The 25,204-nt window shown below is 32.7% G+C and overlaps 2 protein-coding genes across 2 annotated transcripts; one reads left to right on the forward strand and one right to left on the reverse strand.

Moving 5' to 3' along the window:
• Positions 1–2,202: 2,202 nt before the first annotated feature.
• Positions 2,203–23,408, forward strand: LOC134707721 (uncharacterized). Its single transcript, XM_063567727.1, has 6 exons — positions 2,203–2,380; positions 5,472–5,843; positions 11,396–11,581; positions 12,808–13,032; positions 21,570–21,719; positions 23,299–23,408. The coding sequence occupies exons 1-5, from the start codon at positions 2,293–2,295 to the stop codon at positions 21,608–21,610; spliced, it is 912 nt and encodes a 303-aa protein (XP_063423797.1). The 5' UTR covers positions 2,203–2,292; the 3' UTR covers positions 21,611–21,719; positions 23,299–23,408.
• On the reverse strand, positions 14,914–18,275 carry LOC134707720 (uncharacterized). The gene is made up of 2 exons (XM_063567726.1): positions 18,135–18,275; positions 14,914–17,385 (listed from the first exon to the last, which is right to left on the reverse strand). Exon 2 carries the CDS (start codon positions 17,330–17,332, stop codon positions 15,365–15,367), a length of 1,968 nt encoding a protein of 655 aa, XP_063423796.1. The 5' UTR covers positions 17,333–17,385; positions 18,135–18,275; the 3' UTR covers positions 14,914–15,364.
• Positions 23,409–25,204: the final 1,796 nt, after the last annotated feature.

Below are 25,204 nucleotides of genomic sequence, written 5' to 3' on the forward strand. Positions count from 1 at the left end.
GTTCAAAAGTGTGAATTATAATTTTTACATAATTTTAGATCAATCAATTTTGATATTTAAATCGGGGTAACAACCAAGGAAGGAGGAAGACTTTGTTTTTAATGAAATCTGTGGCAGTGTACTTGAACTTAAATCAAGGCCGTAGCGCGTGTCCTTGTCAAATGAGGCAATTCGCCGAGCGGAGCGAGGCGAAAATTTTTTGAGCCTTTTTTTTAGGGGGATTCAGGTGTCTGAACGGGAGAAGCTTATTTTAGCATAACTATTTATAATAAAAAAAAAAAAAAAAAAAAATAAAACAGACATGCGTTTTTCAACAAGCCTAGTAAGTAACAAAACATGTTTCAATATTAAAGTTAATCTCAGTTGGTCTACCAAAACTTTCCGATTCTCCTGTGACCTGTACTATCGAAAAGCTTCAACACGTTCTTATGTATATATATATATATATTTATGTCCAACAGCAAGTTATAAGCTTTTTAAAGACGAGAAGAACATTTTATAAGCATCAATTAGGATATATTCATTATACATAATCATTAACCATAAGAATAGGTACAGAGAAGACCAGACCAACATTGTTTCTTAACCGAATTTTTGACGCTCTAATGTCACAAGTGATAACAAGTTATCTGTAAACATTCCGCTGGAAGACATGAAAACCTACCTGGACACATTATTCTACCAATTTTTAAGTCATTGGTTTGACCTAACGGGGTTCGAACCCACAACCTACCGCACTAGAATCAACACAATAGCATACATCTAGACAATGCTTATCATAATCAGAAAAAGAAACACGAAAAAGATATTTTCAAACAATACCAAAAATATACTTCATTCTTTTATTAAAGATTAAAAAAACCATGAATTGCCTTATACATTAAACACTTCCATAGAAAACTTCATGATTTTGTTTAGATTAATTATAAATAATTATTATATTTTTGGTCAAGGAATTATTTTATTGATAAGCATTTGTTGTTCAGTGAGTTGATAGTGTAAACATTGGTAATTGATAGCAAAATCGATTCAAAAATAAACCAATGAAAGTAACTTAGTAAGCTAGCATACTTATAGGGGGGTCAGGGGGTATACACATGAGTTACCCTTTTCTTCTTTTTTTTTTCTCTTTAAAGAAACCGTCTTCAAACAGTTTTGTAACGACATTAAGATTTGTTTAAATTTTTTTATTTTCATTTTTATTCGGAACACTTATTTTTTTTTACCGTCACTGCTATGGTAAAAGCTGCAATCGCTGCTACAGATTGGACGCACTGTATGTAGTGTGCCGGTAGATAATTTGAAACTCGAAACTCGCATATTGATAATGTAAAATAAATAATTAAAAAAAATGACACTTCTAAAGTTTGGTCGTCATTTCAAAAGTGAGGCATTTGCCTCATTTGCCTCCATTACGCTACGGCCCTGCAATGTCTTTATCTATATTATTTCTGTATTAATTTTTGAACCGAGTTTTACTCATCAGTGGCGGGTACAGGGGGAGTTCAGATTGTGTTCAGAAGGTTGGAACCACCTTTTTAGTTTGACAATGTTTAAATGCTTTTGTATGGGGAAATATGCATGATTGACTCCTTCTTTACTTTCATGACTGCCATGTGTTAAAAAAATCAACTGTCTCGCGGCTGCTCACGGATAGCTACGTGTGTAGCTGTATAGCCTGTATACTGCTATGGTCTTTGTCTTTAAAATTCCTGACAAAAGCGAAAATCAGAGATCTAGATGGAGCCGTTCGCTAGTCAAAAAATCAACGCTCACCGAGACTTAAATTGATTGTGGGCCAATTTCTCTTATAACATTTAATTATTTTTTTTAAATTATAAAATTGCATTAAAATTTTCTCCCGCTCGGCATTGTACATTTAGTTTTATTCCGCCTCGACTGCGGGAGGTCGAGGTTTCGAACACCGGTCGGTTCAAATCAAACATCGGACTGTAATTGGTAATTAAAAAGTTTGCTTAGTATGCGTCTCCGCTGTATTTAGATCACTGGTGACGTGTCTTCCTGTGGACTGTTACTTTGCAGGTAACCCCCTTTTTTAGGATAAGTTTGGTAGCTATATGATGGGAAAGTCACAAAGAACAAAGCAGGTTTTATTATAATATTAATTAATGGACCGGATCATCATCATCATTGTTCCGGTTCCGTATACGAACCGCAGTTTACACCGATAAATTAATTTCCTGTGAAATTTCCAAATCGACGTGAATCACCTTTACATCCAAAACCACAAGTGTTATGCCCTTATGTGAAATAGTTTGAAGTTCATCGACCATGATGTCAATCCGAAATAGTTTGTGCCTTCTAAACATCATTTGTCATGTCACATTATTGTTGGCATTAAAAGTAAAACCTGGGTCAAGTACGTAATCAGAAATGTTTTTCACCAAAACTATATACATTCATGTAGATACAGTTATAAAAGACTATTCGTCTTCGTTTTCCCCTTTTATTATACTGTCAATGGTGCTCGATATCTAATATAAAATATCAACTTCGTCTCGCTCATTAAACATGTTAAGCCTAATGGTTCATGTGTACCCTTTGCCTAAAGCAGGGGCGGATCCAGGATTTCAAGTTAGGGCAGAGGGGCTTGTTACAATTGCCAGGTTTACTATCCATATGAGCCCCTAAATTCGCCCCTGTAAATGCAGTGTGCGAATACCTGCATGCAGGTATGCATATCCATAGATAAATAGAGAAATCCGATAATCCACAAGTAGTAGCAATGTAAGAATCTGTTTCTCTAATAATTAAAAAAAAATATTGTTAAACGAAAATCACCTTTAAGGGCCTTCCACATTCCACAAAGTTGTCAATTTCATTAACACCAGTTAGCATATTTTGCTTGATTCAGTTAGCTGATCAAGGTAATAACCCTTAATCTCTTCCAATCATCTTCTGAGATCACCGCAAACCATACATGTAGGTTGCTTAATTTTTTTATACAACTGTACAGGGATCTCCATGGATGAAAATTGAACAACGGAGGAACTTTCATCATCACAAACCGTGTCTATGCTGTACAATGTAGCGTGATCGAAAGTATTTCATCCCTCCATATAATGAATGGTGAACATGCTAATTCATTGTATTATATTAATTTGAATTTTCATTATAGAAGTATCAATATTTTCATTAATTGCTGTTTTATAACCATTCAAATGCCAATCCTTCACTGTCCCTCCTTAGTTGAGAATGACCAAAAGCTGAATGACTTCCCAATGCAGTTTTCTTGCCATTTATGGTAATTGTTATGAGCATGATGAGGGTTAAAAATCATGCAGAGCTTGAATATTTTACTTGGACACTGTCAAATTCAGAAGCCATGAACCCTTTACCGTATGCCTGATTTGCAGCATCAACACGAAGATTTGTTCAGGTGATGCAAAAGTTTGGAGAGATTTTTGTAAAGCAAACAATGACAAATGAAAAGGTTTTAAAAGACTTTACTGTATCTAGCAAATTGATGCTATGCAACATGCATCTTTCGAGTCTGAATGTAAACTGGTAACGTGGATGTTTCAATTTGATTGTAAACTATGAAATGAATTCGGAATTCCAATACGCTATTTCTTCACAGTAGATATTTAAGTTTTTACTTTTTATACGACCTCAAAAATTTTTGGGATCGTATAATCATGTATAATGGTATAATGGCATCGTCTGCGGCGTCGTCGTCCAAAGACACATTGGTTTCCGGATATATAATAACTTTAGTTTAAGTGAATAGATCTTTATGAATTTTTTTCAGAAGGTTCATACCACAAAATGAAAGTTGGGATTAATTTTGGGGATGATGCCAGATGGTCCTAACCATTTAGGAATTAGGGGACCAAAACAGGCCCAAAACAAGCATTGTTCTAGTTTCAGGGTAATAACTTGTATACATGTACAAGTATTTCAATTGCTCTGAAATTATATCACAATGTTTAAAACCACAAGTAGAAGGTTTGGATTCATTTTCAGGGTTAAGGGCCAAAAAGGGGCCAAAACAAGCATATTTCTAGTTTCAAGACTAACTTGTGTGGATCTCTCTGAAATTGTACCACAACGTACCATATATAACAAAGGGGAGGCTGGTATTAAGTTTTGGGTTAATTGCCTTAAATATGTAGGATTTAGGGTCCTAAAAAGGGCCAAAAAGAAGCATGTTCCTAGTTTCCAAACAATCATGACGATCACTTGTGTTTAAGTGTATGGATCTCTCTGAAATTGTACTACAAGGTTCAATACTACAAAAAAAAGCATTGGATTGAGTTTAAGGGTTATTGCTCCAATGGGGGTTTCAAAAAGTGGGGAGAGGGTTTGTTAACCATTTTTTTAAGGGATTCCTTTTTTTCAAATTTTGAAAAGTTTCAAGAAGAAATATTCAATTGCACAGTATTGTGCAATAGATTTGTTAGATCTTTGACCACATTAATTTTGTGACAAAAACCCATATTATGAGAAACCAAAATATCAGTTATTTACTGATTTTGTGAGTTGGTTCAGGGAAGAAAATAGCAAATTATATTTTTGAATTTGTATTTAATGTTTTGGTTAGAAAAATAGAAATTAAAAGTAAATGCATGTAAATAAATAAATTTTTACTGAATTTGTACTCAATTTAAAGTAAAACGATCAAATTCCATATGTACATGTATATTAAAAACAAGATGCATTTTATACTTTTATACATGTATATCCATTTAGAACTCTATTTTGACAGATAAATTTCCTATAAAGCGAAAGATTTAAATTATTAGGCCAATTACATCTGTCAGGAAGACAATAAGCAATGATTAGTCAAAGTTTCACCATTCACCTGAGATCACCCCACTCTTTCTGACTGCAGTCCCAAAAATTTATGAAACCAATGCATCACATGCAACACTTTGGGATTGTAATTTTTATTTGATAATACCTGTCAACTGAACAGTATCCTGTGAGTCACACCCAAGAATTTCACCCCATACCCAGTATTTTTGGTAAGTACCAGATGGGTCAATTGATAACCTGTGAATTCAGTAAATGACATGTTTAACCCAAATTCTTGAGCCTTTAGACTGATTCCTAAAAGTGATTTTCCTTTTTAATATCAGCAAATTTGTATTTCTTCCTGGACACAAAATTTGAATAGTTGTGTTTATAACTGTCAATTTAAGTGATCCATTAAGTGCTAGGCTTCATTTGATATCTTTGGATTCAAACACACTGCTAAAAAACAGAAAATACCTTATCTTACATGTCTTATTAAGGTCATGCATAATTTGTCTATTTTAAAGTTATTTGATAAAATGCCGTTCTCCATTTTTTGTCACTTTCACAATTTACTCTTAATTTTTTTTTTTTTTGATAAATGTTACTCCTATTTTGTCAAAGTTGTTAAAGTATTGAAGTAGCCCCTTTAATATTATACAATTAATTAACATGATTAACTTAGTATTCAGAAAATTTCATCTATTTTTTAGTTAAACCTGATATTGGATTACCAACAGGACTGATTAAATTACACCCACCAGGCAATGTAACAACAGGTTATGTTGGGACGTATAACATATATATTTATTGGTATGAACCTGAAAACTACCATCTGAAAATACCTTTCTTCATGGATCTATCTAGTGTTGATCCCATTGACAGACCTAAGCCTACCAGTGGAAACCAGTTGTCTTCTCATTCCAGTCCTGAAAATACATACCATGTAGTTACAGGGAAAACAGAAGCTGGAACCAGTACAGAAGAGAAGATGAATGAAACAACCTGGTTTGGACATGAACTGGTTCCTTTTCACAAGGCTCACTTAATAGAATACATGGTAAAATGGAAGGAAAATGGAACAGGTATTTCAATACATTTACAAACAAACAGAATAAATAAAATGTAATGTACAGTTTTGATTATAGGTGATTACAGTAATGCCATGAACACAGATGGAATTTGTAATTACTGTAGAAATTTATGACCTTAATACAGTACCATCCAAAAATATCGATTCGATATCTTTTTTGTCCGATTTCCGTGTTTCTCGGAATCACACCGCGTACCGCGGATTTCACTCCTAAAATCCTCCAAAGATTCTCTCCCAACACCGCGTGGATGTTAATTGGTTTATTGCCCATCGGATGTACTTAAAATTAACGACGCGTGACATCATAATTGGATTACCCAGATAATTTACCTTTGAACATTTAATCGATCTTGGTTGCACAGGTGTGCTTTAAAATCACGGTATTATAAATTGAGCAAATGTTTTCCTTTCTTTTACAGATAAAGATGTGACAATATCATTTAGAATAAGATAATTATTATCTTATATATTTTTTGTCTTGTGCCATTATCTTTAAAATAAAACGTTCATACGAAAAAGTATGAAGAAAATACGTGTTATTTTGTGTTTCTATTACAGTCCAGTCAGGTCATACATTGTGTTCTTTCAACAAGGACGATTTTGCCACAATTAGTATCTTTTGTAACTTATTCAATAAGCAATATCGGCGCATTAACTGTTCATTATTTAAAAATCAACTGGCTAATAAAATCATGTTGTTTTTACGCTCGGATCATCAAGTAAACTTAGTTTACTGAGCAATGTGAAATATTATGTTTCACCACCTCGGTACATTTATACAGACTTGAATAATTTAAATTACGAACAGAAACTGTAAAATGACAACTCTGTTGAACAAAGGAAATAATTTCAAGTGATATTGATAGCGCTCGTCAATTTCGTATTTTACGGAACGGTTTTCAAATTTACGAAAGTATTTAAATCAATTTCGTCATTTTAATTTGGAAAGTGTAAAAATATTTTCACATTAAAGTACTATAATTCTACCGGTCTCCATATGTTTGACAAGTTTATGACGCTCAATCATTTTACGTTTACAAAAGATGTTAAAAGTTGTGATGATAAGTGATCCGCGTATGCTATCCGATAGGTCACTAATCCTTTAATTATTAATAAAATTTATTAAACCTCATAATTGCCCATCATAATTATTATTCCAGTTAAAGCAGTCATCATTTTATTTTTGAAACCCCCGCCTACAATTGGCAGTTCTTTATCGTTTTATTGTCATTTGAAAACAATTTAAAATCACCCGGGACAATTTCCATCATAATTTCAATTAATACATCATCAACCGTGAATTTATATTATTAACCATGGACGTATAACTAATGTTCAGGTCTACTTTCTTTTTTGAAAGATAAACATTAAGATTCATATAGTAAAAGATTTGTTCTCGTTTATTCGGATAAGAATTGTATTATAGATTCCTATTAATCAATTGTAAAAGAACCTTCTGGAGCCTCAATACGATTGCACAAAAATGTCGTTCTACAACTTTAGAAACCTTGAATCGACTTTCCCACGGTCGGCCAGAAAGGTCACCTGAGTTTACTAGTACGCGATATTTTTTCCCGCCCTTTAAAAAACTCGTGCTGTGGATAACATTGATGTTAACTATTTTTAGCATTTAACATTGTTAAGTAAGTCAAGTTCAAGTTCAACCCAAACTGTTGATAACTGAGATGTGTATCGTGGAATTGTCTTCGCACGGCAAATAATTGTTTTTAAAATCTTTTGTTGAAAATACACAAATTTACATTCATTGTGCGAAAGTTAATATTAAACAAAGACGAATTAATGCAGCTGGAAGTATTCCTGTTGTAACGGAAATGTATTATTATTCTGCTGTACTGCCAACAAATCGTAAAACGAAAATGCCGTAATTGTTAAGCATAACGAATGGTGAATAATATTTTCCTTTTTACTTGAATATACAAAACTTTCAAACACGTAATTTTATTTAACTGCTCAGATTAATTTAGCGAAAGTTTCCGGTTATTTTTACACAAGTATGCTCATTTCGTAAATAAAATATTAATTTACTGGTGAAGACATCGAGGTCAAAATTAAGTAGTTTTATTTTTTTATAAAACTTAAATACAATTGAAAGAATTAACAACAACATTTTGCTTTTAAATCTTTTATTCATTCCAGCAATTAGATAAACGTAAAAAGAAAATGCCGTAGATTTACACAATTAATACGGGACAATCATTTTGTCTAATGAATGGTGAATAAATTTTCCTTTTTACTTGCATATATAAAACTTTTAGACTTATAATTTTTAAATAAAGACTTTAACTTTGAAGTAGAATATTTTGTTTTTCACATATTCCGCTATATTTTATAATCGTTTTTTTTTTAAGCAAGTACATTAAGGTTAAGATATTTTTAGATGGGCTAACAAAAAATACGAAAATATTTTGACTTTTTTATTACCACAAATATAATTTAATTAGTATAAAAGACATTTAAAATTATACACCTGTTTGACACTTAAACTGGTACAGTAGACCGGAAATATAACTCTTTATTACTTCAACCTTTACCTTTACCTGTCAGGTAATCCAATTACCCATTCAGTCTTGTGCTGGTATAGATCAAAGTAGGATAAGGGCAATTAATTCCTCGGTGTAGAGAGTGAGCTCGTTATCACAATAAACATTTACCTAATTTTGGGAGAGATTACTCCCAAATTCCTCCCAACATTTTGGGAGGAATATCGGAGTTTGTCGGAGTGGCTCCGACATTTTCCTCGGTGTAGGGTGTGGGAGAGTTGGTACTCTTGAACTGTACTGTAGATTTGCTGCCTTTTACAGGTGGAAACTTAGTCAAAATTAAACTTAAGTAATGTAACTTTGTTAGAGAAGGGGTATTTGACATGTTTGAAATGTTTACGTTTGTTTCTTTGACTTTAAATTAAAAGGTTAACGAAAGTGTATAATTTAGTATTTTGTCATTGCATTTAAATGTTTTTACTTGAATTGTAGTATGGAACTTTGATGTATTTGTAAACTTTTAAATAATTTAGACAAATTTTCATAAAACAGTCGATTGTGGCTTAGGTTCACAGTGTTTTCATTAAGAACCGGCCGCCGGCCATTTTGACCTGTTCAAATCAATTTCTGGCCGGTTCAGTTGTCCTTTAAAAATAAAAAAAAATCCGATTTTTTTTATCAGATCTTTTTATATTTAAATCATTACAACGGAGTTCGAAGATTTGTGTTTATATTTTTCACCGACATGCGGTTGCAACGACGATTTTCATTGGCTGTTATTTCAGACTTCCTGTTTGACACACGTGCTAATCGTTGTTATGATTGAATGAATAGTAATGTACACGGATTCCACTGTACCCTCGCAGCTCTCGAGGGGTGCTCCGTAAACGGAGGGATCTACGTACACACATACATAGTTTTACTGTTTAAGTGATCTACAACGGACCCCGTCGATCTGCCGGCAACTACAGAGCATCCGAAAAGGGGGCAGGGTACATCGATGAAAAATTGCTTTGGCAGAACTTCTGGTCCCGTTCCAAATCATAGATATATTTCTGGTGATAATACTTTCAGTTGTGAGGTATGTAACCCTTTTAAAAGCTATCAAACGAAATTTAGAAGAAGTGGAAGCTCATGTTTTCTTATAAATGAGCCTGGCCAGCACTTCTTCTTTTTCTTTCTTTACACATCTTTTCATACCACCGGGATAATGGGAAGGGGGATATTTAAAACTGCTGCGTGCAGGGGAAGTGCTGTCCAAATTTTTTTAGGGGTCCCCAAAGGTAGGACAAGTATCTGGTTTTAAATGTAAATAGCACCATAATTTTCTTATTGTCCCATGTCCCTATTTAAATAAAATAAACCTCTTTTCAGATTCAGAGTTTTTGCTACTACATGTAACCTTTTATCAACTATTATTATATAGCCAGACATAAATTTATGATGCTCAATGTAGTATTTTTTTATTCTGAGGATGATCAGATTTTGAGGACGATTGTTGCTGGTGAACTCTATTTTGGCATGAATAACAAGTTTTTATACATAAGTGTCATTGAATTGTATCCATCAATCATTCTAATAATTAATCTCTTATTGAAGTGATATAAATGAAAATATTTCAATATTATACTTTCTGACTTGGTGATGTTAGATATTAATTCAATTTTTTTACTTAGAAAAACTTTAGGTTGCCTACATTAACAGTGTTACTGTAAAAGTGACATTTTTAGAACAATAATAATTTTCTGCCATGCCCAGAATTCAGGATTTTGTGTCTAATTTTTTTTTAAATCTTTGATGGTGGGGGAGTGGTAGAAATGACATTTTCAGAACTATAGTTTTATGGCAGGTATGCAGGTTTTTAAGCCTTTTTGTTAAAATTTTGGGGTGGGCTAGTGGTAAAAGTGACATTTTCAGAACTATAATTTAATGCCCAGAATGCGCCAGAATGCAGGATTTTGCGTCTAATTTTAAAAAAATCGTGGGGGGGGCAAGCCCCCCCAAACCCCCCCTGTTAGGTTTGGGCCTGCTTAAATCTCTAATTGGCCCCTTCAAACAAAATGAAGTGAAACCCCTGGGTTCAAATACAAGTGGATCTATTTTGTGCATAAGCATAATTTTTGCTAAAACAAATGCCACAGGTAGATAATAGATTGGTCTTTCTAAAAAAAAAATTGCATGTCTGCCCCCAGCAAAAGTGCACCTTTTTATGTTCGTGTTTTAGTTTAAATTCTGTCTTGATGCAAAAATATTTGACACACGCTTCAGGTTCTATTACTTTTAACTATATATTTAATCTACAGGTTGATATAATAACATTAAAAATTCACATTTCTTAAGAATGAAATATATGGGTCAAGTTAAATACCTTTTTAATGAGTCATAACAAAAGAGTAGGTGTGTTCGAATTACAACATGTACAATTTTTATTAAAAGTATGTGACGATAGAATTTACAACTGGATCTTAAAAATGTATAACTTCTAAAAAGCTTCATTTTTTAAGTGTGTTATCTGGGGTAATTAGTCTCGAACCTCTGACATTTTTTAGTCTGCACTTCTACAAAATATTTAACTAGAATATTTTTAAATGTTTTTTAAACTTTCAAAATTCAACCTGACAACTGATCATAGGGTGTTTTGCTTTGTTTCCTCTTTGTGATCAAGTATTCATTGGGTATTTTGCTTTGTTCCCACTTGTGATCAATTGATCCTGGGTATTTTGCTTTGTTCCTAGTTCTCTTTTTGTGATCATTGGATATTTGCAGTTTTCCATGTTCCCTCTTTGTGATCAAAGGAACATTTGGTATTTTGTAGTGTTCTGTTTTCCCTCTTTGTGGATCAAGTGGTTATTGGGTATTTTGCTATGTTCCATGTTCCCACTTTGTGATCAAGTGATCATTGAGTATTTTGCTATATGTTCTCTCTTTGTGATCAAGTGATCATTTGGTGTTTAGCTACAAATGTATGTTCCCTCATTGTTATCAAGTAATTGTTGTGTATTTTGCTATGTTCCTTGTTGTTTAATACAATGTTTGATTTCAGAAACAAACACTACAAATGTTAATTTGTCCAAGAATGAAACAGAGTACCACATCAAAGACTTACAGCCAGACACCACATACCAGATTTCAGTGACAGCCTACTATAAGAGTGTAACATTTATGAAGAGTGAAGACATTTATGTAACAACATTAGCAATACTAAATACAACTTCAACTTCTATACCAGGTATATAGTCAGAAGATACACTATACCAGTTTTCCTTAAATATATCCGTGTGTGGAATTTTCTCACTGTATTGATTTTCACCTCCTAGGGTACCAAATATCAATTCATTATTCTCCTGGGGTACCAATTATCAATTCATTATCCTCCTGGGGTACCAATTATAAATTGATTATCCTCCTGGGGTACCAATTCTCAATTGATTATCCTCCTGGGGTACCAATTATCAATTAATTATCCTCCTGGGGTACCAATTATGAATTGATTATCCTCCTGGGGTACCAATTATCAATTCATTATCCTCCTGGGGTACCAATTATCAATTCATTATCCTCCTGGGGTACCAATTCTCAATTGATTATCCTCCTGGGGTACCAATTATCAATTAATTATCCTCCTGGGGTACCAATTATGAATTGATTATCCTCCTGGGGTACCAATTATCAATTCATTATCCTCCTGGGGTACCAATTATCAATTCATTATCCTCCTGGGGTACCAATTATCAATTCATTATCCTCCTGGGTGTACCAATTTTCAATTCATTATCCTCCTGGGGTACCAATTTTAATTCATTATCCTCCTGGGGTACCAATTATCAATTCATTATCCTCCTGGGATACCAATTATCAATTCATTATCCTCCTGGGGTACCAATTATCCATTCATTATCCTCCTGGGGTACCAATTATCAATTGATTATCCTCCTGGGGTACCAATAATCAATTCATTATCCTCCTGGGGTACCAATTATCAATTCATTATCCTCATGGGGTACCAATTTTATTTATTACAGAAGGAGATATTTCATTTTCCTGGATATGAAAAAAGATGTGGTATCATTGACAATGAAACAACTCTCAACAAGAGACCAATTAAATGACACAGAAATTAACAACTATAGGTCACTGTACAGCCTTCAACAATGAGCAAAGACCATACCGCATTAGTGTTATGACATCTTTGCATACCAACCTGCCTTTTTCATTTGAGTTCATCTTAAGCCATAAAAGTTTTTATCCCCATTTTATATTTGTTAACCAAAGGGAAAAAAGTTTATATAAACAATCAAGTACTGTGGATTCATTTATTTTTCGTGGATTGAGGAATAGTTGCATTTACCTGTTACAACGCAATCCAGGAAAATTAGTATCCAGTGAATAATAATGAATCCAAAGTACTACAGTTTTTTTTCTTTAAATGTTTTAAAAAAGATGGATTTATTTCAGATGAAGGTTGTTATTGTGATCCATATGGTGCAAAGGAAAACGGGAAAAAATGTCTCAAAGTTAAAATGTATCCAAAACTCTTGATTCCTCAGTGTGACTGTAAGCAAGGTCATAGTGGATTGTTCTGTGAGAATTGTGCACATACATATTTTAGAACACAAAGACGTCATCCCTGTTATCCATGTCCGTGCAACAGATCAGTCTCTACTGGATTGTGTGATTTTGGTAAGTTTAGTTACAGCAAGTTTTGTTTTGATGCGATTTTGATAAGAGTTATTTCCCTTTGCAACATGCATCATGTGGCCAGAGAACACAGTTATTTCCCTTTGTAACATGCATCATGTGGCCAGAGAACACAGTTATTTCCCTTTGAAATATGCATCATGTGGCCAGAAAACACAGTTATTTCCCTTTGCAACATGCATCATGGGGCCAGAAGAAACAGTTATTACCCTTTGCCTCATGCATCATGTGACCAAAAAACACAGTTATTTCCCTTTGCATCATGTGGCCAGAGAACACAGTTATTTCCCTTTGCAGTATGCATCATGTGGCTAGAAAACACAGTTATTTCCCTTTGCAACATGCATCATGTGGCCAGAAGAAACAGTTATTACCCTTTGCCTCATGCATCATGTGACCAGAAAACACAATTATTACCCTTTACCACATGCATCATGTGGCCAGATAACACAGTTATTTCCCTTTGCAACATGCATCATGTGACCAGTGAACAAAGTTATTTTCCTTTGCCTCATGCATCATGTGACCACAGAACACATTTATATCCCTCTGTCACATGCATCATGTGACCAGAGAACACAGTTATTTCCCTTTGCCACATGCATCATAAGACCAGAGTGTACAGTTATTTCCCCTTGCTTCTACATCAAGGGGCCAGAGAACACAGTTATTTCCCTTTAGCACATGCATCAAGGGACCAGAGAACACAGTTATTTCCCTTTACCACATGCATCAAAGGACCAGAGAACACAGTTATTTCCCTTTGTCACATGCATCATAAGACCAGAGTATACAGTTATTTCCCCTTGCTTCTACATCATGGGGTCAGAGAACAGTTATTTCCCTTTACCACATGCATCATGGGGCCAGACAACACAGTTATTTCCCTTTGGCACTACATCATAGGTCCTGAGACTTTGCCACTACATCCATCATGGGGCCAGAGAACACAGATATAATTTACCACATGCATTAAGGGACTCTTTGCCAAATTCAGCATGTTGCCAGAGAACACATTTATTTTGATTTGCAACATGCATCATGTGGCCAGTGAACACAGTTATTTTTCTTTGCCTCATGTTTCATGTGACCAGAGAACACATCATGGGACCAGAGAACACAGTTATTTCCCTTTACCACATGCATCATGGGGCCAGAGAACACAGTTATTTCCCTTTGCCACTACATCATAGGTCCTGAGACTTTGAGGCTACATCCATCGTGGGGCCAGAGAACACAGTTATAATTTACCACATGCATTATGGGACCAGAGAACACAGTTATTTTGGAGTGTATTTCTAAGACAATAAATGAAAAGTAAAAAAAAAATCCACCTGTGCTTTCACAATCATATTTTAACAGTTTGGTGCACTACTTTTGGAACAGATTGTATCAAGATGATAGATAACTTCATCAGCTCTAACTCAAAATATGGACAATGTTAAGCTAACGGGGTCATAAATTCTTTTCACAAATTCTGAAATACTAAATTTTAATATTTTATGGCTGGATAAAATCACTGCTTTACTTCAAGATTCAAATGTTTATGCCCATTTGATTCAACCCTTGTCCATCTTTAAGTCAGTGCATACATCTATACATACATGTAGATCCATTTGTTCCATAAATTTCATATCAATTTTCCAGAATTCAAAATTATTCATGATCCACATTATTCTTTTTTTAACTTTAAAAATAATTTGGTTCCAACCAGTATTACTGTAGGTTGCTCTAGATCAATAAGGAGGGAGGGCAGACAAATAACTTGTATGAGCTCAGCTGATATTTGACACAGTTATACAATAAGAGCATTTTTATGTAGTCTGGGATAATAACAAATTATAAAACACATTTTTATGCAATATTTATATTTTATTTACATTCAACTTAGCATTGCATATTATAGGATTGTTGCATGAATATTGGGGAATATTGTCCCTCGTAGAACATATATTGCACTAGCAAGCTTAAACCTTTTATTGTATAGCAATATTATATTTGAAAGTAAAAATTGGTTTAAACTAAGATTTTGTTGTTGATGACGTCATGAATTTTAAAGATTTATTGCATGCTAACTTTTGGTTACTTTCTGTGGGAAATATTATGTTGCTATGCAATAAATATGTTTATAGCACATAGATTTAAAATGTTTATGCAATAAGTACATTTTTGGTACTTTTGTTTACATATGTTAACACAATAACATGAATAATGCAGTGAGTACACTTTTATTGTTTCAGAATACATTAAACTTAGATTAATATAATATTAAATGGTAGTTTCAAGTTTTTTCAGTCTCTTTTGAGTCTTTATTCTATATTCTGGCATGTAACACTTTATTAAACATATTCATCAATCTGGCCACACTTTCACAAACTTGTCTCTTACATGTTGGATTACTGAATATATATGATAAACGTGCCTGAAGAATATCATTGTATTTGATTCGTTCTGTTACACACATTTTATTGTGTGTACATGTATCTATAAACTGTAACAGAGATTGCCTACATGATATATTATCATTGAGATGGTAATTACTTAAAAAACTTAGTAGGTGTGCAAATGAAATGGGATGGTAACCATTTAAATAAAGGTCACTAATATTTAATGTAAGTTCTGTTGGTGAGATAACACTCTTCAATAATACCATTTGAATTATTATTTTTTTCCATACTGAGCTCAGCCTTTCTTTCATTATCATTTTCAGCTCACATTCTTGCTTTTTGATAAATGTACAAGAATTAAAAGGAGTCAAAATTTCATTTGAACATTTTGACAAAGCATGATTTGTTATGGCTATTGTTTTTAAGTAATGTTTATGGACATAAAAGAAAGAGGCTAATGTCAGCCATCCTGATACAGCATCTGAATGTGTCCCAACCAAAAGCTGACTGAGTTGATGTCTGTAACTGTTGTACGGTTGTTTATTGTTTGGGTTATTAATTTGTTCTGTATGATGAACGCAAATCATTTTGTAACTTTTTGATAAAGAAACAGTAAAGATAAATTTAGATAATTCAGTTCTACAATGATACAGCAAAGTGTTACATAAGTTCTTTACATTACAACTTAAAGAACCACCACAAACGAAAAGAAACGTGTCATTTCTCCAAAAAAATCCTATTTCTCTAATTAATTTATCCTTTTTGCTTCTAGATCTGGTAATTTCTTTATGAAATCTACTGCACAAAATGCTGTAGTCGTGCAGAGTCTGAGAAAATGAGAAAATCTCAATTCCTTTTATATATGAATTCTTTAAGATATTGATTAAAGTGTCCCTTTTTTTGTTGGTAAACCTTAAATAGAACAAGTTATTGTCTGGAATGAAATAATGTAACAATGTAGAATATTCAATACAGTATAACAATCGTTTTAAACAAACCCTAAAACATTGTATTATATTGTCTGATCTCCAAATATAGGGTTCTGTTTCTTCAGCAATCCAAAACATCAATGTCTTCAAGAAATATGAACATAATAAACCTTTTAAGTTTTCATTTCTATCGACTATTTCTTTTAATAAAACTTTTAACAGTGCATAACAAAGAAACTGAGTATGACTAAAAGAATATATAAGTAACTTTTCAGCTATTGAAAAAGAAATTCTCCATTGTAGATGATCATTTTTAGATCCTTTGTAGCCAATAGGAACGAATAAGACACCACATAAAGTTATTTTTGAAATAAGTTCAGGTGACGGCCATGTTTCACGTGCTCTAGTAATCCATGGCTGTGCATGAGAGACCCACTGATCACACTGAAAGCAGAATGCAACATCATACTCGCCTTTTTTATCTGATAAGCAGGGTCCATGGATATTGTTTATTGGTGAATTAATCATGATGTCTGAAATAGTGTTGTCTATCATCCATAATTTGTAAAGTTCACTTGAAATAAGGTTCTTCCCAGATTGTTGCTGGAGCACTTGTTTGTATTTGTTTGGTAAAATGTTATAATTTGTGAATAGACGAAGATATGTGTAGCATGGTTGTGTATCTTCTGTTTCCATAACTAACACACAATCATGATTCTGGACAGCTTCTCTCTCTGATTCATATACTTTGAATCTTTGATCAAAGAACATCACATCTAAATCACTACCATTTAGATTTAGACCTTCTCCTTTACTGCCACTGCTTAGTCTTAAAAAGTCTTTAGGTGAACCTGCAATATCTTGACTTGTCAGTGTCAGTCGTCTCGCTTTTACAACTTCCTCTGAACCGATCTTATGACACAAATAATTATAAAAATGCAAAGATTCTGCTTTGTTGTGAGACATTCTCTTAGTTCTTCAATAAGATAGTTAAGTTTGTTTATCTGGATCTTATTTACCTAAAAAAGAAAAATAGAATAATGTGAAAAAGAAAAAAAAATCTACTATGATTTATCTGACATTATTAACTGCTGATATTAATGGGAAGGAAAAGGGGGAGGAGCTGTGTATATTAAATATATATAGTAAATACCATTAATGGAGGAAGAAATGTTCAAACCAGTTACTATACAATATGTTTAAAAGGAGATTTTGTGTAAACCAACTAATTGATAAAAAATTCAAAACTTGATGAATGTAGTAAAACAAGCAAGTTCTATCAATTATTTTATATCCATATAATCTTCACACCTTTTGACAGGAAAATGTTGTTAATGGAACCATGAAATACTCAATTCTCATAGATAATCAGGTGAAACATTAAATGCAAGCCACATATATTAAACCCAGCAGATTCTAAATTGCTTTAACCAAACAACAGTAACCCGAGTAGAATACTCATTGTAGATTCAAAGTTTGAAAGAAACTGAACAAATATATAATAACGAAAGTGAACCAACACCTGGTAAATCTGTAGTACGATATATAATAAGATACCAAGTAAAAAGTAAACTTTGTCACTTTTATGGCTTCAATTACAAGTTATGGAAGAAGCATTACAATTCCTTGTGTAGATTAAACAGTTCCTTTACTTATCAAATTTGGGTCAAATGATACTTAAGCAGCCACAAATTTATGTTTTAAGCAGTTAAATTTGTTAATTGCCTTTCTACTCTCATATATTTTTTTAAATGATGTATATACATACCAAAAAATTAGCTTTAAATTGTTATCCTTCTTTTCTCTTTGTTCATAAACATCTGGACCTTTCTAGTACGCTGATTAAAATACTTCAAATTATCAGATGATATCAACTTATATGTAGGCTGACAATCAGTTTCTGCGAAAAACATTAGACTGAACAAAAGATAAAAAAGCAGAAATTGTTTCTTCCTGTTTCCTTTTTATAAAAATCCTCTTAAAATGGATTTTTTTTCAAATTGTTTTCTATAATCCCCTCACCCACCATTTAATTTTATCACTTTAACAATCTGATCTGAAGGTTAAAAGGAAGCTGAGTACCCTGTCATTATACCCTTTCTCTAAAAAAGTGGGGTAATACTGTTTTACCTCTACCTTTCCATCCGTGAGTCTATCCATCCATCAGTCCCGCCATCCCATGAATATTTTCATTGCATTTTTCTCAGGAACTACTTGACAAGGATTTCTGAAATTTGGTTACAGGGTTTAAATAAGTCAGTTATACCATGTGATGGGTTTTCAGATTTATCACTCAACAACTTTCTGTTTACCGAACACTTGTAGTCTTGTATCATTACACAATAATAGTCAAAAGTTACAAATTTATCGTTTCATTTTTCTGAACAACTACAATACAAGTTAAGGATATCTTAAACTTGGTTACAGGGTTTATATAAGTCATCTATACCGTGTGATGGGTTTTCAGATTCATCACTCAACAACTTCCTGTTCACTGAAATATGTTGGCGTGGGTATCATCTGTGAGCAGTAGTTCATAGTTTTACATGTTTTGTTTTGTTTTACTTACACATTTGGAACATTTTTTTTTATTTATATAAGCTCACATAGTAGAGTACATTGAATGCCCAAAATTACCCATATTAAATGGACTTAAAATCCTGAAATAAACAATGAAACATGTTGAAACAGATACGTTTACTGATCTTCAATAGTCCATTTGACATTAGTCCACAAATTACTTCCCTTTGTCATTCATAGACTGGTTCCATACCGGACAAAATTGGCTTTTGCCAATGCAAAGTATGATGAATTGAAAGTGATGTATCGGCGGTTTAACTAATTATTCTTAAAAAATAATTTCTGATGTCAAAAGTATTTAGATTAACAACAAATTAATGTAATTAAAAGATTTGAAAACCTAAAAGATTACTCACATTACATAAATTTGCTCGTTCTGCTAGCTCTCCATTATGAATGAAAATTAATGTCCCTCGTAAGGGAGACAATGGAAAGAGGGATCTCTAATTACAGGGTCAATTACAGGAATTGGCAAATAGCCTATTGAGTAAAGAATCAATTTTACATTTAAATGCCCCTGTCGTTGACAAGGGAGCATTTAGTTTTATCCTTGTCCGTCTATACATAGTTACGTATGTCCCAAAATTGTTTTCCATTTTCTAACTTGACCAGGCACAGACAGAGTTTGCCTCAACCACATGTTATTATGTTATTAAAGTTTTACAAATGCTTATTACCACAAAATACAGACTAAGTTTAAATTTTGTTGTTGTCACTTCGACTGTTCTAGAGTTATGCTCTTGTACAAACGAAAAAAAAGGAATCTGTTCCAAAAGTATCAATGGTATAATTTTTAAGATTGAAATTATTTTCCTTTGTCAATAATTTGATTTATAATGATCTTTTTCATAATTTTTAATACGTTTTGATTGGGTTATCTACCTTTTTCAAAATATAAAATTTTCCCTATTTTGGACGTGGAACATATGCATACAAGAAACCAAAATTTGAATCAGAATGACTTAAATCCTTAAATTATAGTCTTTGTTTTATCAATTTCACATGTCTTCAACAAAATAAATTGTTCTGTTAGGATATTAAAAAAAAATTTAAGGGGGGATGTTTGACTACAGTTTGGATTAAAGGTACCACACATAGCACATGGGAAATGATGGTACAGCATGGACATAGTGTTATTACTTTGTTCTTTTATTGTTTTTTTGAAATATTTTTCTGAAACAATTCAATTCCAACCAACAATTGATCATTTAAGGAGTGTCTTCATCACTTTAACATAAAAAATCATAAACACAGAAATAAATTTGTTAAATTTTATATTGGATATCTTTTGATCAGGCAAGCATACTTCTACTAGTCATCATCTTAAGTATGTAGCAGTTGTTTCCCTTTATAACCAAAGAAAAGTTTAACACATGGAACTACAGCTGTGTTAAATTCTCAAAAGCTGCAGAAAAATAAATAGGTTTTAAATGAATCTGAATTTCACATGCACGAATAATCATTGATAATTTTGGTGTTAGTACTTTGTAATTTAATTTCCAGCTCACCTAGGCTGAAATGCATTATGAGCTATTGCCATCAGGAACACTTACCTCACTTTTATAAAAGGGCTGTAACTACATCATTGTACATTGACATGATTGAGGCAAATGCCTCATGTGGGTAATTCCAAACCCAAACGCTTGTCTCCATATCAAATTGTGTGCACGGTGAGTGTCTTACAAGAAACAAGTTCTATTCTCCTTCAGACATAGCCCCTGATTTTTTGGGATCAATGTTTCCTATTTATTTGTCTTTTTTTCATTGAGAGCCCTTCTGTATTTTGTTAGTATTGCATTCCTTTTTGTAATTTAGTAATTTTGTTATCAACTTGATCATGAGTTTAAAATAAAAAAAACAAGAAGCCAGACTTAACTATGTGATTTACATTTTTGCTTTATAATGCATATTGGTCTTTTGATATTGTCCCTAGCAACTTAAGTCTTTCACTGAATCTTTACATTTTGCTTTGAGACCAAAATATTGTCAAAACATTATTAAAAACAGGACTTGCATTTTTTAGATTAAAAAAGGGTCTGGGAAACACCAAGAAAGAATGACTTTGCATCATTTGTTCTCAGCTTCTTGTGCCGTCAGTGGCTCCAAAAAGCTTTTTTTTTAAATTTTCCTCGCTCAGCAAAACATGTTTGCAAATACTTTGAAAAAAGGCTAGATACATCAAAACTTGGGTTACTGTGAATACATGCAATACATGTATATGCAGTTGGGAAGATTCATTTTTGCAGAGGATGATGATTAATTCTAATTAAATGGTACATTTAATGACCTAACTATACATGTATTATTTATAATAAACAAAAAAAAATGTTTTCAAATATTATAAATATAGTTGGGAAAATAAATGATCAGTTCCTTGCTTTAATAAAAATTGTGCAGAAAATAGATAATCTAGTTTACAAAAATAAATTACCAATCTAAAACAAATCCTCTTGGAAAATATTTAAAATAAATGAATATTTTATCTACCAACAGATTATTTTTTTTTTAGTGCATATTTTTATTTTAGCCTTACATTAAGAGTTGCGTGAAATAAGATTCAATTGTAATGAACTTAAACATGTTAAAGCTGCATATATATTTGTTATATATATATTTATTATAGATGAGGATAAACTCCAGTGCATAGGGTGTAAAGAAGGATAAGGAGGAAGGCGGTGTGAGAAATGTGTAGATGGATATTTCCGTCTCTCGTCAGATGAACATTGTAGGAAATGTATGTGTTATGGCAGATCAAATTACTGTGACAGGGCAGGTAAGTTATAACAATGCATTGAAATATTTTCATTTGAGTCCTGCAAAGGTATTTAAAATTTATTACTATTTTCATGGTACTTCTAAGATGATATAGATCGAGTACATTTAAAAAAAAATCTAAATTCTGCTTTCCATAATTATTCACAACTATTAACAATCAGTGCAACAAAAATGAACACAGCTTGCAAGAGAGGTGTCCCCATCTAATTTTCATTATGCACGGTGGATAGTTGCCTTATTGGCAATCATAACTTATCTCCTTATTTTTTAATAAGACTGCATTGTCCGAAGACAGATTGTTTCTGGATAATTACTTAAGTGTAAGTTTATAGAAATCTATAAAATTTTAACACAAGGTTTATAACTATAAAAGGATGGTTAGGATTTATTTTGGGGGTTATTGTCCCAATAGTTGAGGAATTAGGGGCCCAAACAAGCATTTTTGTAGTTTCCAGACAATAACTTGTGTTTAAGTGTATGAATCTCTCTGAAATTCACAAGTTTCCATACTTCAAAGGGATGGTTAGGATTGAATTTAGGGGTTTTGGGTCAAACCATTTAGGAATTGGGGCTAAAAGAGGAGTGAAAACAAGGATTTTATTCTAGTTAAAGGACAATTTTAAAGACAATTTAAAAGTAGTGTAAGGGTGGTAATCAAAATACATTTAATGAAACCAAGCAAAATGACAATGATACAAAACTTAATAAAGGACCTTATGAGTAAATCAATATTAATACCAAAATATGAAATCCTGAATGACCTGAAGGTTTAATTGCATGGTTAGCTTTTGAGGTGAATGCCAACATTTTTGTGCTTTGTAAAGAATATTACCATTAAATATTGAATGTGAAATACGTGAATGTATAAGTTGTCTGCATGTTGATTTATATTAACAAATGATGTCCTTCTACAGATGATAAAATTTAGAAAATGTTTTTACTAGTTTGTGATATTTTTTAGTAATACAGAAATTTCTATCGTTAAAATCAAATACTTTGCTGTGCAATACATATTACAGAATAAGTTATTAGTCCCCTACCAATGAAGTCGAAGGGGACTTTCGGTTTGCATTCTTTTTTTCGTCATGCTTTAGGATATTGATGATTTAGACAAAAGTTATCAACTATGGTCCTTGAACTTAGAAAATTCTTTCAAACAATCAGTTTTCCTCACTTTTTTTTGTCATGCTTGAAGATATTGATTTGATATTTCGTATATTGTTTTATCATGACAAGTTACAGATCAAGTTAGAATTTTGTTCTGGTGTAATCATTTTTGAAGAGTTATGGACCATAATTTTAGTTTTCAACACTTAATTTATATGTGGTCAAAAATGTAGAATTGAAATTTGTTATATAGCTTACACCATGCCATGTTAGAGATCAAATTTTAATTTTTTTCAAAAACATTTAAAATGAATTTTTAATCCGTAGGGAAATATGTATTCCCATGCAAAACTCACAGAACATGCATAATCCTTGTTATATTCATTATTGTTGAGTAATATATTATTGAAGGTTCTTGGTAATAAGAAATCATTTAACAATTTTTTACAAATAAGTTATTATCTTTGTAGGCCATTGCATAGCATGTGAAGACAATACAACTGGTTACAGCTGTGAAAGATGTGAAGATGATTACATAGGAGACCCAATGCATAATAGACCTTGTATACATAAAGGTGAGTGGGGAATATGTCTGTTAAATATATAGGAACAAACAACTGGTTACAGCTGTGAAAGATGTCAAGATGATTACATAGGAGACCCAATGCATAATAGACCTTGTATACATAAAGGTAAGGGGGGAATATGTCTGTTAAATATATAGGAACAAACAACTGGTTACAGCTGTGAAAGATGTCAAGATGATTACATAGGAGACCCAATGCATAATAGACCTTGTATACATAAAGGTGAGTGGGGAATATGTCTGTTAAATATATAGGAACAAACAACTGGTTACAGCTGTGAAAGATGTCAAGATGATTACATAGGAGACCCAATGCATAATAGACCTTGTATACATAAAGGTGAGTGGGGAATATGTCTGTTAAATATATAGGAACAAACAACTGGTTACAGCTGTGAAAGATGTCAAGATATTTACATAGGAGACCCAATGCATAATAGACCTTGTATACATAAAGGTGAGTGGGGAATATGTCTGTTAAATATATAGGAACAAACAACTGGTTACAGCTGTGAAAGATGTCAAGATGATTACATAGGAGACCCAATGCATAATAGACCTTGTATACATAAAGGTGAGTGGGGAATATGTCTGTTAAATATATAGGAACAAACAACTGGTTACAGCTGTGAAAGATGTCAAGATGATTACATAGGAGACCCAATGCATAATAGACCTTGTATACATAAAGGTGAGTGGGGAATATGTCTGTTAAATATATATAGTCCGGCGGCTTTGTGAAAAATTGTGCACATCCTGTTACAAGCATGAAATTTGGCATAGACCTTCCTCAACTATTACTCTTTAATTACAGATAGGGAGGCATTTGAAAAAAAATGTCTCACTTCCGGTAAAATCCAAAATGGCGGACGTCATACTTAAATCAGCCCAATATCTAGGGCTAGCGTGTAAAAATGTCCTATTATCATGCTACTATCATAATATTTGGTACAGACCTTTGTGTTTTACTACTTTTGGATAAACTAAATAGATTAGATGTCTTCAGAACCCCCACTTCCGGTTAAATTCCAATATGGCGGCCATTGTACTTAAATAAGCTTATTTTTTAGGGAGGGTATTTGAAATGTGTTTTAACGTATTGCTACTATAATTACATTGTGTATGAACCTTTCTTTGGTGCTTCTGATGGAAACAATGTATAAGAATTATGTCTTAAAAACCCTTACTTCCGGAAGTATCCAAAATGGCGGACAGAGAAATATCAATTTTTTATTAAAATTTTCAACTTTTTTCAAAATGTAAAGAAAATTATTTTATTTTGTGCTGGTCATTAAACTTTTGGCTTTAAGTTATCCCCAAAACCACTTATTCTAGCATGTTGTAAATGCTAAGATATAAAGTTGACACTTCCGGTAAAAATATGACGTATTTCAAAGATGAGTCCTCAATCTATTTCTTCGATGTAGAGTTTTGGATAGATTGATTTAAACAAAATAAAATTACTATAGTACTAAAAAATATTTAAAATTACTACTATTTGGCCAAGAATACATGCTTGTTCACAGTCACCACCACATGCACACAAGGCAGTGCACGGGAGACCCGATTTTACACATTAAAAATAACCGTGGCATCCTTTCTTACATCCATAATGTACAAGCTTCTGAAAAAATGACGAGGTCTCAGAAAGATTTTTTTTTAAAGGAACCCTCTTTGTCCCTTTGCAATCTATTAGTGACAAGACTAGGAAGCATAAGAGTCAATCCAAAGCTCGTCTCACTAAATACCTGCATTAGTATATTACACGTTTTACATGCTTGAAAAGACTA

The sequence above is a fragment of the Mytilus trossulus genome, chromosome 2 (assembly GCF_036588685.1).
Source record: "Mytilus trossulus isolate FHL-02 chromosome 2, PNRI_Mtr1.1.1.hap1, whole genome shotgun sequence".
In the NCBI taxonomy this organism is placed as follows: Eukaryota; Metazoa; Mollusca; class Bivalvia; order Mytilida; family Mytilidae; genus Mytilus; species Mytilus trossulus.

What these genes read in the sequence shown, in the direction of transcription:
- LOC134707721 (XM_063567727.1), top strand. Translation starts at nt 2,293, where the DNA reads ATGATGTCAATCCGAAATAGTTTGTGCCTTCTAAACATCATTTGTCAT. An exon ending in ATGGAAGGAAAATGGAACAG is followed by an intron (nt 5,844 to 11,395) that starts GTATTTCAATAC and finishes GTTTGATTTCAG; the next exon opens with AAACAAACACTACAAATGTT. An exon ending in AACTTCAACTTCTATACCAG is followed by an intron (nt 11,582 to 12,807) that starts GTATATAGTCAG and finishes GATTTATTTCAG; the next exon opens with ATGAAGGTTGTTATTGTGAT.
- LOC134707720 (XM_063567726.1), bottom strand. Translation starts at nt 17,332, where the DNA reads ATGTCTCACAACAAAGCAGAATCTTTGCATTTTTATAATTATTTGTGT.